Source organism: Pseudomassariella vexata, assembly GCF_002105095.1.
Source record: "Pseudomassariella vexata strain CBS 129021 chromosome Unknown BCR38scaffold_7, whole genome shotgun sequence".
Taxonomy (NCBI): domain Eukaryota; kingdom Fungi; phylum Ascomycota; class Sordariomycetes; order Amphisphaeriales; family Pseudomassariaceae; genus Pseudomassariella; species Pseudomassariella vexata.
In genome coordinates, this window is record NW_024467962.1 from 2,537,516 (window position 1) to 2,550,014 (window position 12,499).

At 52.3% G+C, this 12,499-nt stretch overlaps 4 protein-coding genes across 4 annotated transcripts; 3 read left to right on the forward strand and 1 right to left on the reverse strand.

Moving 5' to 3' along the window:
* Nucleotides 1-1,108: 1,108 nt before the first annotated feature.
* On the forward strand, nucleotides 1,109-4,378 carry BCR38DRAFT_342915 (uncharacterized protein; the record flags this gene model as incomplete). The annotated part of the gene is made up of 3 exons (XM_040855979.1): nucleotides 1,109-3,286; nucleotides 3,350-3,605; nucleotides 3,786-4,378. The coding sequence occupies 3 exons, from the start codon at nucleotides 1,109-1,111 to the stop codon at nucleotides 4,376-4,378; spliced, it is 3,027 nt and encodes a 1,008-aa protein (XP_040715927.1).
* Nucleotides 4,379-5,110: 732 nt separating this feature from the next.
* BCR38DRAFT_342911 (Snf7 family protein) lies at nucleotides 5,111-5,752 on the forward strand (the record flags this gene model as incomplete). The annotated part of the gene is made up of 1 exon (XM_040855976.1): nucleotides 5,111-5,752. One exon carries the CDS (start codon nucleotides 5,111-5,113, stop codon nucleotides 5,750-5,752), a length of 642 nt encoding a protein of 213 aa, XP_040715928.1.
* An 874-nt stretch (nucleotides 5,753-6,626) lies between these two features.
* Nucleotides 6,627-9,905, reverse strand: BCR38DRAFT_435341 (uncharacterized protein). The gene is made up of 7 exons (XM_040860366.1): nucleotides 9,345-9,905; nucleotides 9,236-9,258; nucleotides 8,780-9,159; nucleotides 8,356-8,707; nucleotides 7,987-8,303; nucleotides 7,571-7,936; nucleotides 6,627-7,517 (listed from the first exon to the last, which is right to left on the reverse strand). The coding sequence occupies exons 1-7, from the start codon at nucleotides 9,511-9,513 to the stop codon at nucleotides 6,914-6,916; spliced, it is 2,211 nt and encodes a 736-aa protein (XP_040715929.1). The 5' UTR covers nucleotides 9,514-9,905; the 3' UTR covers nucleotides 6,627-6,913.
* An 897-nt stretch (nucleotides 9,906-10,802) lies between these two features.
* BCR38DRAFT_435344 (Frag1/DRAM/Sfk1) lies at nucleotides 10,803-11,997 on the forward strand. The gene is made up of 4 exons (XM_040860367.1): nucleotides 10,803-11,423; nucleotides 11,476-11,634; nucleotides 11,695-11,825; nucleotides 11,876-11,997. Exons 1-3 carry the CDS (start codon nucleotides 10,888-10,890, stop codon nucleotides 11,759-11,761), a joined length of 762 nt encoding a protein of 253 aa, XP_040715930.1. The 5' UTR covers nucleotides 10,803-10,887; the 3' UTR covers nucleotides 11,762-11,825; nucleotides 11,876-11,997.
* The last annotated feature ends 502 nt before the right edge of the window (nucleotides 11,998-12,499 follow it).

Below are 12,499 nucleotides of genomic sequence, written 5' to 3' on the forward strand. Positions count from 1 at the left end.
CCCGAACCCGTCGAGTGACGTGATTGACGCAACCCTAAAGTTGGAAGAGCCTTGAAACATTGGGGCTCAAAACTTGGCTGTGGCTGGGGCAGTGGCAATCTAACCACCCCGGCATTGATCTGTCAATTGCATCAGGTGGAACTGTCCAGGGAGGAATCTCAACGTCAACTGCCCCGTGTACGTGGTGCCCGCCTTTGTTATTTCGTCGAGTTTGCCATTTGAACCTCTCTCAGGAGGGGAAAAGTCGTGTCATTCCGGCCAATGATGAGCGAAGAACCAAGGTTCTTTCTTACTCGACTGAATCACTCCTGATTCATCCGAAATTCTGCGACGATCTGGGCATGTGGTTACGACATGGTCCAACGGTCAAGGCTTGGTCTTTGGAACCTCCAGAACGGCACTTGGGTATGTTGTGAGTCCTGCCAGTAGTCCGCATGGCCGACTGGCTTTGGACAAGAAGCAAGTCATACGTACGGGTTGGGCATTGGTCGAATTTGAACAATTCACCTGTAGCTAGAGACGTACAAATACAAGAATGAAGTGTTATCTGGTTGGATGGAATCGTTGTATGCTGGATTTAAGTGTCTCTGCATGGAATTTGGGAGTCGTGGCCCGAACTTGGGCCAGTCGATTAACACATCCAATCAGGTGTGGGGCCCCAGCCGGGCGCTGCGGTGCTTTGTAAGGCGCTGTTGTCCAGGCCTGCCGATTGTTGACATGGTGCTGGCCTTGATTTTTGGCCGGCGAATGCGAATCACTCACTGCCCAGATTCCTTCCCCCACCCGCTTTGCTCACAACCCCGATTCCCCCTACCTTCTTTCTCAATCGCAATCCCGCCTTTACCTGAGCTTTAATAACGATTTTAGGCTTGCACCTCCCCCCTGCACCGAGTCAACTTGAGTCTCATCCATCGAGCCAGCGAGTCAGTGAAATCCGCTCACAACTCGATGCGAACGACTTGTCAGCATACAAACCTGCAGCATTTGCGATAACCTTATAGTGACCCAGGCCAGTGAGCCTGCGCTAGACTTAGCTTCGCCAGCGCCAACAACCCAGCCGTGAAAGTATAGGTTACGTCCACTTGGCTGTTCGATTTCCGACGACAAAATGGACCCCTATCCTCCCAGCCAGGAACCCGACGAGGGTTACAGCGAACACCCCTTGTACCCATCAATCGACAGCAATGCCGCTGCGCTTGCGTCTAACTTGCGATCTCCCGCCGAATTCGCCGCGTGGATGTGCCCACGCCTGTCCACGCTGTCGGTAACTCAGAAGACCCAACTGGCCATGGCCATTCTCGACGACCTCCCTACGACGGTCATCGCCGAGATAGTCGCTAAGAAACTGAACCCGCGGCTATACATCAATTTCGTGGAGTATTTGCCCCCCGAGATATGCCTGAAGATATTTGGATATCTGGACCCCTTGTCCCTCATTCACGTCGCCAAGAGTAGCCGGGAATGGTTTAACTTGGCTCTTGACCGCCAACTGTGGGAGAAACTCTTCTACCTCGAAGGATGGCGGGCGATCCCGACGGAGATCACAGCGGCTGAGGAGCGGATGAATGCTGGTTTGGTCACTCCAGAGGCAATGCATTCGCAAAGACTCCGGTCATCCGAATATGGTCATGCTCATAAGAAGAGGGCCATCTCGGACGCAGACGCGGATTCGGATAGCATGGATATCGATCGAGAGGAGGACGTAGAAATGTCGGGCACAAGCTTGTTTGGAGGCCCTCCAGCCGGCAGTGGTTCATCCTCGAAGAGCACCGGCAGCGTTATTCGGCATCTGGGCCACCTCATGATGGAGTCGCCGAGCCCCATGCCTGAATCGAGAACCCAGGTAGACGTGAAAGGCAAAGGCAAGGCAATAGCTAATTCCTATGACAATCCAGCACCGTCCTCGATATTGCTCTCCGTGCCCAAGTCGACACTCTGGGCGTATGCATCCAAAGACAGGCGGTATAAGATCAACTGGCAATATCTCTACTCTATGAGACGGCGATTAGAGGACAACTGGGACGCTGGAAGATACACAAACTTCCAGCTACCCCACCCGAATCATCCGGGAGAGGGGCATAAAGAGTGCATATACAGCATCCAGTACAATGCCGAGTTTCTCGTCAGTGGAAGTAGGGATAAAACCCTGCGAATCTGGAATATGCGCACCCGGCGTCTCATTCGGCCGCCGTTACGTGGCCACGTCGGCTCGGTGCTCTGTCTGCAGTTCGACTCGGATCCCAAGGAGGACTTGATTGTGTCTGGCAGTAGTGACTCGGATGTTATACTATGGAAGTTTTCAACAGGGCAGCCCATTCAACGTCTGAACCATGCCCACAGGGAATCTGTCCTAAATGTTAAGTTCGACAAGAGGATCCTTGTGACTTGTTCCAAGGATAAAACCATCAAGATCTTCAACCGCACACAATTACGGCCTGGCGAGCCTGGGTATGGTGACATCAATGCCGTCAGTCCTGTTCCCATCAATCTGAAGAACTACGACTACGATGATTCGCCGTTAAACCAGCTCCCTATCAAGCCGGCCTACTCTCAAATTGGTTGCTTGGAAGGTCACGGTGCTGCGGTGAACGCGGTTCAGATATGCGGCGACGAAATTGTGTCAGCTAGCGGGGATAGACATATCAAGGTCTGGGACTGGCCCAATCAGGTCTGCCGGCGGACTTTCCTTGGCCACAACAAGGGAATAGCCTGCGTTCAGTATGACGGCCGACGCATCGTCAGTGGCAGCAGTGACAACGAGGTCAAGATTTTTGACCGCGAGACAGGCCTGGAAGTTGCGAGTTTACGAACGCACTCCAACCTTGTGCGCACCGTCCAAGCTGGATTCGGAGATCTTCCCTATAGTGTTGAGGAAGATCGCCTCGCAGCTAGGGAGATCGACCAGGAATACTTTGCAGCCAGAGACGCCGGGACACTTGGGGACACATTAACCTTAGCTAGGGGCAAGGCGGTAGGAAATGCGGGCAGTCGAAGACCGGAAGATATTACGGCGTATGGAGCCAAACTTCCTCCTGGCGGTGGAGGTGGCCCGTACGGACGAATCGTGTCGGGTTCGTACGACCAAAGCATCATTATCTGGCGCCGTGACAAACAAGGTGTATGGAAACCTAGCCACTCGCTTCGTCAGGAGGACGGAGCCGTGGCTGCGCAGAGAGAACGAACTACGACTAGTTCGACAGGTGCCATTCCTCGTTCATCCTCGCCTCTACCTGTGGACGGCTGCAACAGTGCGCAACCTGCCCATCGCCACAACGCCCGCCCCATTGTCAGATTACCCCCGGCCCCTGCGCAATCCGCCAGTGCACCCCCAGCACTACAGAACACACAGAACGTCACGCACGCTGAGCAATCAAACCACGCCACGGTCATTCCCCCCACCCCTACGTCGTACACCCAGATGGTCGATGCGTGTGTGCTGCAGGGCCCAGCTGCACTTCGTCATGCGTTGGCTAGCTTTCCAACTATGCTCACCTATCACTCTCATATCCAGGCAGTCATCGATCGCGAGCCTAACGCACGAACTCGATCGCAGATGAGACATGTTGTCACCACCGCCTTGGTGCGAGCACAGACTGCTCAAGAACGTGTGCGGAATACAGTCGAGCTTGGGACGGAAGCTGACATAAGCCCGGCGGATCGAGCACTGGCTCAGGGTATAGAAGAAACATACCAGGAGATGGATACCTCATCCATGACGGATCGGACAGCTTCCCAAGGTATCGGAAGAACACCTCAGGGGATGTCACAAACGGGTGCGCTGCCAGAGACCTCTCCTGGACAGTCGAGCTCTGCTGCCGGACTTTCTACCGATGTTTCCATGAGTAGGCCGTCAAATGCCGGGCCACCAGCCGATATTGCTACCCGCCGACCGACAACTGCAGGCCCCCCCTCCGACATTTCTTCACACCGGCCAGCAGTTGTCGGGCCCTCTGCCGATGTTTCGACAAGGAGGCCGGCAGCTTCCCGCCACGTCAGTCAAGTTGCTACAGCACAGGCTCCTACGGTAGCTTCAACTTCATCCGCTTCCAGTGCAGCTCCCGGCGTCGGACTGCCTGCAGTGACAAACGGAATCGCACAGGCTGCACAAATGGTCCAGCAGGGTCCAAATAACACGCAGGCTCAGGCGACGGCACAGCCCCAAGCAGCAGCGACGACAACGGCGGCAGCTCCAGCGCCGGCGCAGCATCATCCACATATAGCTCAGGCAGATGCAAACCCAGCGCGGGTATTCAAATTACAATTTGACGCGCGGAGAATCATATGTTGCAGCCAGACGACGACGATTGTGGGCTGGGACTTTTGCAATGGCGACGCCGAGCTCGAGGAAGCATCCCGATTCTTCGGAGCTGTGGAATAGAGGATTTAGATACCTGGGCATTACATCGATCCTTTTTGGTCTGGATTGGGATTTCGGAGTCTAGGCATTAGGGTGACGACGACGGGGCATACAGGTCTACAGGATTATGACCGTTGGAGCGCAACTGCATAGTAGGCCAGCATTGTATACATTTTCTAGGAGATATCTGCATAATGGCATGGCATGACGACCTCTTCAGGGGCATGGAAGTGGATGCAGTTCCTGCCTCTAGCTGTGAAGAGGGAAATGATTGTCCTGATGTCATGTTACTGAATAGCGCAAGTGAGAATCAAACGATAAATGCATGACGTAAGGCGTAAATCTTGAGCTTGTAATGAAAAGACAGTGAATAAAGAATCCCAAGCATGTTGGACGGAAGCAGTAAACACTGGGGTCCCAATTTGTGTGCAAACTCGACGCTGCTGAGTGAGCAATAACCAAATGCATTGATGGATTCCGTCTGTAGAAACTTGTCAAGTCCTTTCTAAAGGCACCAGCCACAGAGAGCCCCGCGCTACACTCCACGCCGCCCCGCCATTGCCTCGGAGCTGCACATGCATCCCACTTTCCATCACCGACATTGTTTGAATCACGGCGCCAATCGTTCAAGTGTCTTGACGCATCTTCACCTTCGATTCGCGACATCCTTACGAACCAGCAGGCCGTGGTCTCACATCAGGACAACCACCGTTGTGAACCGCAAAAGCCTCCACCTAGGCACCCGCACACACAATGAACCGCCTCTTCGGCAGTGCGCCCAAGGGCCCCAAACCGACGCTCAACAGCGCCATCGGCACCATCGACGGGCGCATCTCTTCCCTGGACGTCAAAGTCTCGTCCCTCAACGCAGAGCTGTCCACCTACCAATCCAAACTGTCCAAGATGCGTGACGGGCCGGGCAAAACAGCCCTCAAGCAAAAGGCGCTTAAGGTCCTCCAGCGGCGCAAGCAGTACGAAGCGCAACGCGACCAGCTGCAGGGTCAAGTCTGGAACATGGAGCAGGCGCAGACGATGCAGGATAACCTGCAGGGCGTCATGACGACGGTGGACGCGCTGAAAACGACAAACAAGGAGTTGAAGAAGCAGTATGGCAAGGTGGACCTCGACAAGATTGAGAGGCTGCAGGACGAGATGGCGGACTTGATGGATGTTAGTAATGAGATACAGGAGACGCTGAGTAAAGGGTATGAGGTGCCCGATGATGTGGATGAGGGGGAGCTCGATGCCGAGCTGGAGATGTTGGGCGCCGAGATGGAGTTGGAGGGCGCGATGGGCGAGGCGAGCGGGGTGCCGGATTTCATGAGGGATGAGGTGCCTGAGTTTATCGATGAGCCGCCCGAGGCGAACAAGAAGGTGCAGGAGGCGGCGAGGTGATCGTGGATCGCGAAGATGAGTGGGGGAGCGCCGGTTGCGGCTGGGAGTTTTGGAGTTTCTGGCACTATGGAAGGGGGAGGATTGCATTATTTGCATACTTGCCATGCAGACGAATGTCTCATGGCTTGTCTTTTACGTCGACATGATTGTGAGCTGTGGTATTTGAGGTGTCCTCTTGATGTTCAACATAAGCTTCATCGAATGCAGCCAGCCTTTTGACGACCAACCTCCATCCCATCGATATGACAATCATGGTGTCCACTGCAATCAAGGCAGATATCGCAAGTAGAAGTATGCAGCATTCGATTTCCTTCGACGGCGGGGGCTCCGTCGATCTCGAAGCCAACGGTGCTCAACATGACAGGCTTGCGAGTTGTGGAACGGCGAAGAGAAGAAGTACTAATGAAGACTATCCTATCCGTAGCCAGCATCAGAAGTGCCCCTCGTGTGTATAGCCCACTTTTTCCGCTACAAGACCATTGTAAACTGTAGGACTCAGGACCTACAATCCTAGCAATCTATGCACTGAGGAGAGTGCCGGCTTACTATTCTGCCCTTGAACAATCCCGTTCTTGCATGTAAGGAAGCCCGGATAAAGTCGAGAGCACGATCTAAAGTATTGCCCTGTCTTGTATCCTTCGTACTTTAATACCAAGTAGAAACACAACTTGGGAAGAGCTTCATCATGTTCTGGACAAGAATTAGCTCGAAGGAGGCCCATCGCTGTCTCACTAGCCAACGACATACAGATGATGAAGACAAATTACCCCACAGAGAAGATAGCACATTGAGGGAGGCGGTGGCTAGTAAACACGTGCCGCAGCTTTCCGTAAGTCTTTCACGTTCGCCAAGTCACTTTTCTTGATAGATGTTGCTCGAGTTTTAGAAAACGGACTTCAATGCCTAGTAGTACTACAATTTGGAGATCTGAGATCAACTGAAAAAGTGGCCAAACGGAGAAGGTACCTCTAGCAACAATTTTGCCAGCGCTCAACCATCAGGTTGACATATTGAGATTGATATTGATGAAAACTGGAATTTCCCCGGAACACCTAATACGGCCTGGGCTTATGAAAAGGAAACGACAATTTTGAAGAACAACCAAACGGGGTCACAAACGTACAAAACAGACTGGCCTACAGCATTCCTTATCCGCATTGCCTAGGCCGCGGAATCCTTCATGGGACTATCGATGTCAAAGTTGATGTACTCCAAGAACAGCACCATTTCCTCGAATTTCTCGGCCAGGTTCTCGACGCGGGCCGCCTCCGGATCCTTCATGGCTAGATTCAAGTCTGCCATGAATGTGGCTCGGATTTTACCTTGGATATGGTCCAGGCTGGATCCATTTTCTCTCATATGACCTAGAAGTCGCCGCGCCTCGGCCCCAGAAATGTCACTGTCTCGCATTGTCATCGACAGCAGCCCTTGCGCAATCAACTCGGAAATACGGTACGGGCGACGCAGTCCCTCGTAGCCGTATATGCACAGGAGGAAGTAGACGTGCCATTCCGGGTCTGATTGGCCCTGCAACATGGCGTTGGCCAGGTATGTGAGTGCTGTGTGCCACAGAATTGTGTACGTCGACGAGACATAATTGGAACGAAATGTAATGATGAGGCGCTTGAGCTGATTCACTGATGCATTATACACGTCGCCGGCACTAGCTGAGCGAGTTCCAAAGGTCTTGAGCAGATTTCTTTCTGCCGGTAGTCCGTGTATAAAGGGTCGGAAAATATCAAGAATGGCTGCGTGAAGCCAAAGACTAAAGCAGACGATTAGACCTGGTAGAGATGATGCCTTCAGTTTAGTACGTACTGAAGAATAACCACATGATGCGGGTTGTCTTCTGCTCGCTGCAGCTCAGAGGGTAGGTTCTCGGCCCATGCAAGGAGTTCGCGGAATTTGAACTCCGCATATTCGAGATCAGAATGCGCAGGAACAGGACTATTTGTGCCTTGGTAATAACGCATGGTAACCCCCTGAAGAATTTGCCAGAACTCGCACAATGCGGGAAAGGTCTTTCCCATGTAGCGAGGGAGTACTGGCTCTTGCCGAAGGGTAATGTTGCTCGAGTTGGACGGTTCCTGAGACGAAGCTGTCTCCTGCTTTCCTGGGATTGGGAGCGTTGGGGGATGCTTGGGGCACGGCAGGCCAGGCTGCCGGTAGAAGAGCGACAAGAATCTATGAGAGTTAGTTGGGCATTTAGTCTGGAGAGGGAGGGGGTAAATCACGTTGTCCAGTTTGTGATTCCCCATGCGGCGTAACAGCTAGCGCTCTGTTCTTCATTAGACAGCGTCTTACGAGACGCGTCGGGGATATCTTCCATCCCAAAGAGCCCGAGTCGCGCCGCCATCCGGGCGGCCGCAGCAGAGTACTCGAGGACACCGTGGTCCTTACCGTGTCCTATAAAAGATAGACTCAGAAGCACGGCCCCGGCAATATTTAGAAGTGAGTCAGTGTTGCGCTCCATGTTCCACAGCAGCAATGCTTCTTCGCAAAAAGAATTGGCGGAAACATTTGCATCTTGATCAATAGCGCTGTACATTTGCTGGCGGGGCCGTTAGCAACACCCGACGGTTTCTGTACGGCTAGTCACTTACACATCCCCAGTAGAGTAAGGCATGAACAAGAAAGCGTGAGCAGAACCTGTGTTGCTTGCTGACCAAATCAGTGATGAAGAGGTCTGGGTCGAAGAAGCCAAGAAGCGGGTGGTCCGTCTCGAGGTAAAGTGAGATGACACGAGCAGCAAACTCGTCCGCGACTACTACATCAGTCCAGTAGGAAATGTCTAAGAGGGTAAGGCGCTCGTCGCAATAGCTAGCCGGCAAGTCATCCGGCGTTGCTCGAATGCGAAATGGGTTGGCAACTGTGCGGGGATGAAAGCCAGATGATTCGGCTGTATCCGTGCCATCTGGTTCCGGCTGGCTTCGAGAAATACTGTCGGCCATGTCTCTGCGGAATTAGTCGGCTGGGCGTACAAGGAATAATTGAAACGCTGGCGGATGAGATGCGGAACGCACATACTGTTGGTCCTTCGAGTGGATTGGAGCCGATCTCACAGGTTGAAGAAGAACGCTTTCTGATAGCAGGGCCGGGATCGGTGGCAACCTAGGGTACGAGACATGATTTCTAGTCTTTAGTTCGTCCTCCAACGCAGCCAGCGATGTGGTCACCAGCGTGATCGGTTCATCTTCCTTGGACCGGCTCTGGGACTCCCTGACGCTGGACAAGACGGCAGCCGGATCGCCCATTGCCCTATATGCCAGAAGCAGGTCAAAAGCCTGCGGCTCGGGCATCGACTTGAGCAATGTTAGGAGCTCCGTCTTGTCGTCGACGGGCCTTTCGGCATAGACGCATTCAGACGTCCGCCTCCGGCAGGCAACACACGGCCGATGGCCGTCGCACTGCGAATGTCATCAAGTCAGCGCACGGGCGAAGACACCCTTAGCCGACATCTAGGCTGGCGCAAAAGAAACGCACGCGAGTCTTGGACTTGCGACAAGCTGGTGAGTGTCAGTGAAATGAAAGACCGAGTTCAGACTTGCTGGGCATTCAGATTGAAAGGCTGTAGGCTGAAGGCTGGGCTGACCATTGCAAGCGAGCTGTGTTCCAACGCGTTTGCGCTGTGGCAACTCTCTCATGAGGCCTAGTCTGCTAGGAGAGGGTGCAGTTGACGATCCAGCTTCGGAGCCAGGTGGCGGTGCGAGTACGGGATCACCAGGCTGCGCGGGCAGGATGGAGGGGTATCTCTTGGGCATCGTCTACGTTGAGGTCTCAGTTAGGTTCATGCGCCACGAAATGACCAACAGTCCTATATGTTCAGGCATGTCTTGAGATGGGTCGCTGATCGAAGCGGACGACGAGCAGACGTTTAAAGTCTGGAGACTTGAAGAATTGAAGAGGAAGAAACACAGGAAGGAGGTCCTGAGAGCGATTGGTCACTTAGAGCAGCGGCAGTGATCGGAGATGCTTCCGCCCATTGACATTAGCGGCAACGGGCAACGGACGCGACAGGCAGTAGCGTGCACTCTCGAAACCCGTGCCTGCCAAGAACCCGCGAGACGTTTCGATTGCCGACATTGTACGGAGTTTGGGATACATACTTGGAGCAGAACACCAGAGATGCAACTAGGCAGTTCGCAGATGCGGGATTTGGATTTTGTGAGGTGTTGAGCTGTGACCGGCTGTCCAAGTGGAATTGTGCCGGTCCATCGCCTTAACTTTAATGATAAGAATAGAGCTCTGGCGCCCAAGCGACCTCATCGCACACATGCCAAACAAGATGGTTTAAGAGCCCATATAAACCTGCTTGCCTGCCCAACTACTCCGTCACTGAAGCACCCGTCTGATATATTTCTTCTATTTTGAGTTCTAGTTGACACATTCGCGAGCGTTCATCCTGCCGTACACAGAAACAATAAAATGGCGAATGAGCTCGAGATGTGGGTGTACCTGTTGACCCAGGACGAATAGCTGACGTTGTCCAACATATCCAACATATCCATTCCTTCCTATCCTTCTTGGATCGCTTGGATATGTTGGCTGTCCAACATATCCAAGTGGGGATCAGTGAAGGAGAGATGGGTATATAAGGGACAGGACTCCCAGGCATTTCATAGATAGACAGTCTCTACTTCAGTGATCAATCTAAGCATCAATCTCACCCATTGGTGAGGCAAACTGCCTTGACGACTCTATTCCCAGTTACCCTACTTGAATACTTCAGTTACCCAGAGCCCTATACTCCATATGTCAAACCCCGATATTATTGCTTGAGGACTCCGCAGCAGGACTTACTTACTAGCACAAACCCTTACAGACTCTTTAGTGGTTTACGCAGCTAGACTATTAGAGGTTTCGTTACACTTATACAGAAGTTGCTGACTTTGTGTGGGAGTGATTTGATTTGGCTGAGCGAAACGGTGAGATTAGCGAAAAGGTGGGGTCCCACGGTATCGCATAACAGTCAGGGATATTCACGCATGACGTACGACTTGGCAGGGGTGTTATGTCGATTGGCATTCACACGACATCCTTCGAGCACTAACTGAACTTTGCAAGGCGCTTCTCTCATCATTTGACTACCTACTTTCCTCGACTCACTTTTGCTTGTGCGTCGGAAGCTTCTTAACATGGCCCGCCTGTGGCCTCGCATCTTCGAAGATGTATCTTTCTCGCGCTACCTCTGGATATTTCCCCTGGCGGCGGGAGTTTCTTGGATAACGACCCTGTCAACCCTGCTGATCCGGTGGTTGTCGCTCGGTCTGCCTCGCTATCCTGGCCAAGTCAACCCAGATGTACCCTTTATCAGCGACATTGCCGCATTCACCTTTAAGCCCGTGTTCATCGTGGGATGTACAATTACCGGTATCTCGTTTGCGGGCACGGTGTTTGCCGTGCACCACGTGCGGTACTCGCCAAAGTTCTACCGACTTACGAATGACGCGGCATGGAGGCAGTCAGTCAGTTTCATTGCCCTCGGTTGTGGGCTAGTTGCCGCCGTTAGCTTGTTCTTTCTGAGCGTGTTCGATACGGTGGACGCACATGTGCGTCACCGCTATCTGCTGATGAGCACTTTTAGTGGTTTGGGGTTGAGTGCAATTTTGACGACATTGGTTTGGTGGGATCAGACTGTGGGACCGGCCAGATTCGGTGGGTTGAGGCGCTGGTATGGGCTCCTAATCTCTTCGAGATTCGAATACTAAGGAAGAACTACACAGGTGTCTCCTGAACACTGGCTTGATGATCTGCCAAACTGGGGTTAGCATCGCTTTCGTTGCCCTCATTTACTCGGGCCATTACAAGTCTGCTGGGTTTGTTGAGTGGAGCTTGACTTATTTGGGGGCTTTCTGGCTGTTATCATTCGTTGGATACACGAGGTATTTACACCGTTACGGTCAAGCATATATAACCGGCTTAGACGTGCTAACAATGGCCAGATTCAGGGAAGGCTTGGACCCAGTACCACCAAGTGAGGATGAGCAACGACCGTTGCTTGCTCCATGAAAATGTTGAGTCAGATCGTACCTGCCATGATTGGTTACGCACATGCCTAGTCGAAGTACAAGCAGTATGTCTCAAGGGTCGGAACAACCTTACTATGCTAACCTAGTGAGCTAGGGTTCTAATACCCTAACTATTGAAACAGGGTCAGGCGGTCAGTAGGATATACCTACCACCTAACACACTGAACAGATGGCTCCAGTACCAACAGATCCCATCTGTTGGTCTTATCAGACGAAGATCGTGGTACTGGTTATAAGAGTGAAGCTCTTACACGTCTGGTGCGTGAGTTAGTCGGATATACCTCTGATACTCGTATCGTAATAGTAGGATCTCGAACGTAAAGATAAGCTGAATAACTAAAATAACTAAATAACTGACTGAAAAGCGAAGGTGAAGATATAGATAAGAAGGAGATGATGATATGAAGATGAGGATGATGATGCGTGAAGATGGGGGACTCGTATCTTACTCTGCCTCTGTGCCTCTTAAAGAAGAGAAAATAAACTGTTGAGGGACACACAATAGAAGTGATGTATTGTGGTGAGGAAAGAAAGCTAGGCTAGTGTTGTTGGTCTGGAAATAAGTAGTGGTGGCTGCGCAGGTACCACCTCTGACACACCCCCCCCAGGCCAATAGAGCTAGTCATCTAAAAAGAGCTACGTACACGTACAGAATATCCGTTTTTCATCAACTTGACTTCCAATTTTATATGCGTTTCTGCCACCTGACACCGCCTCA

Excerpts from the sequence above, each read along its gene's own strand:
- BCR38DRAFT_435341 (XM_040860366.1), bottom strand. The coding sequence starts at position 9,513 with ATGCCCAAGAGATACCCCTCCATCCTGCCCGCGCAGCCTGGTGATCCC. Across the intron at positions 9,259-9,344 it reads AACACAGCTCGCTTGCAATG|CTTGTCGCAAGTCCAAGACT; the intron begins GTCAGCCCAGCC and ends GACACTCACCAG. Across the intron at positions 7,937-7,986 it reads GGAATCACAAACTGGACAAC|ATTCTTGTCGCTCTTCTACC; the intron begins GTGATTTACCCC and ends TAACTCTCATAG.
- BCR38DRAFT_435344 (XM_040860367.1), top strand. The coding sequence starts at position 10,888 with ATGGCCCGCCTGTGGCCTCGCATCTTCGAAGATGTATCTTTCTCGCGC. Across the intron at positions 11,424-11,475 it reads TTCGGTGGGTTGAGGCGCTG|GTGTCTCCTGAACACTGGCT; the intron begins GTATGGGCTCCT and ends AGAACTACACAG. Across the intron at positions 11,635-11,694 it reads TCATTCGTTGGATACACGAG|ATTCAGGGAAGGCTTGGACC; the intron begins GTATTTACACCG and ends AACAATGGCCAG.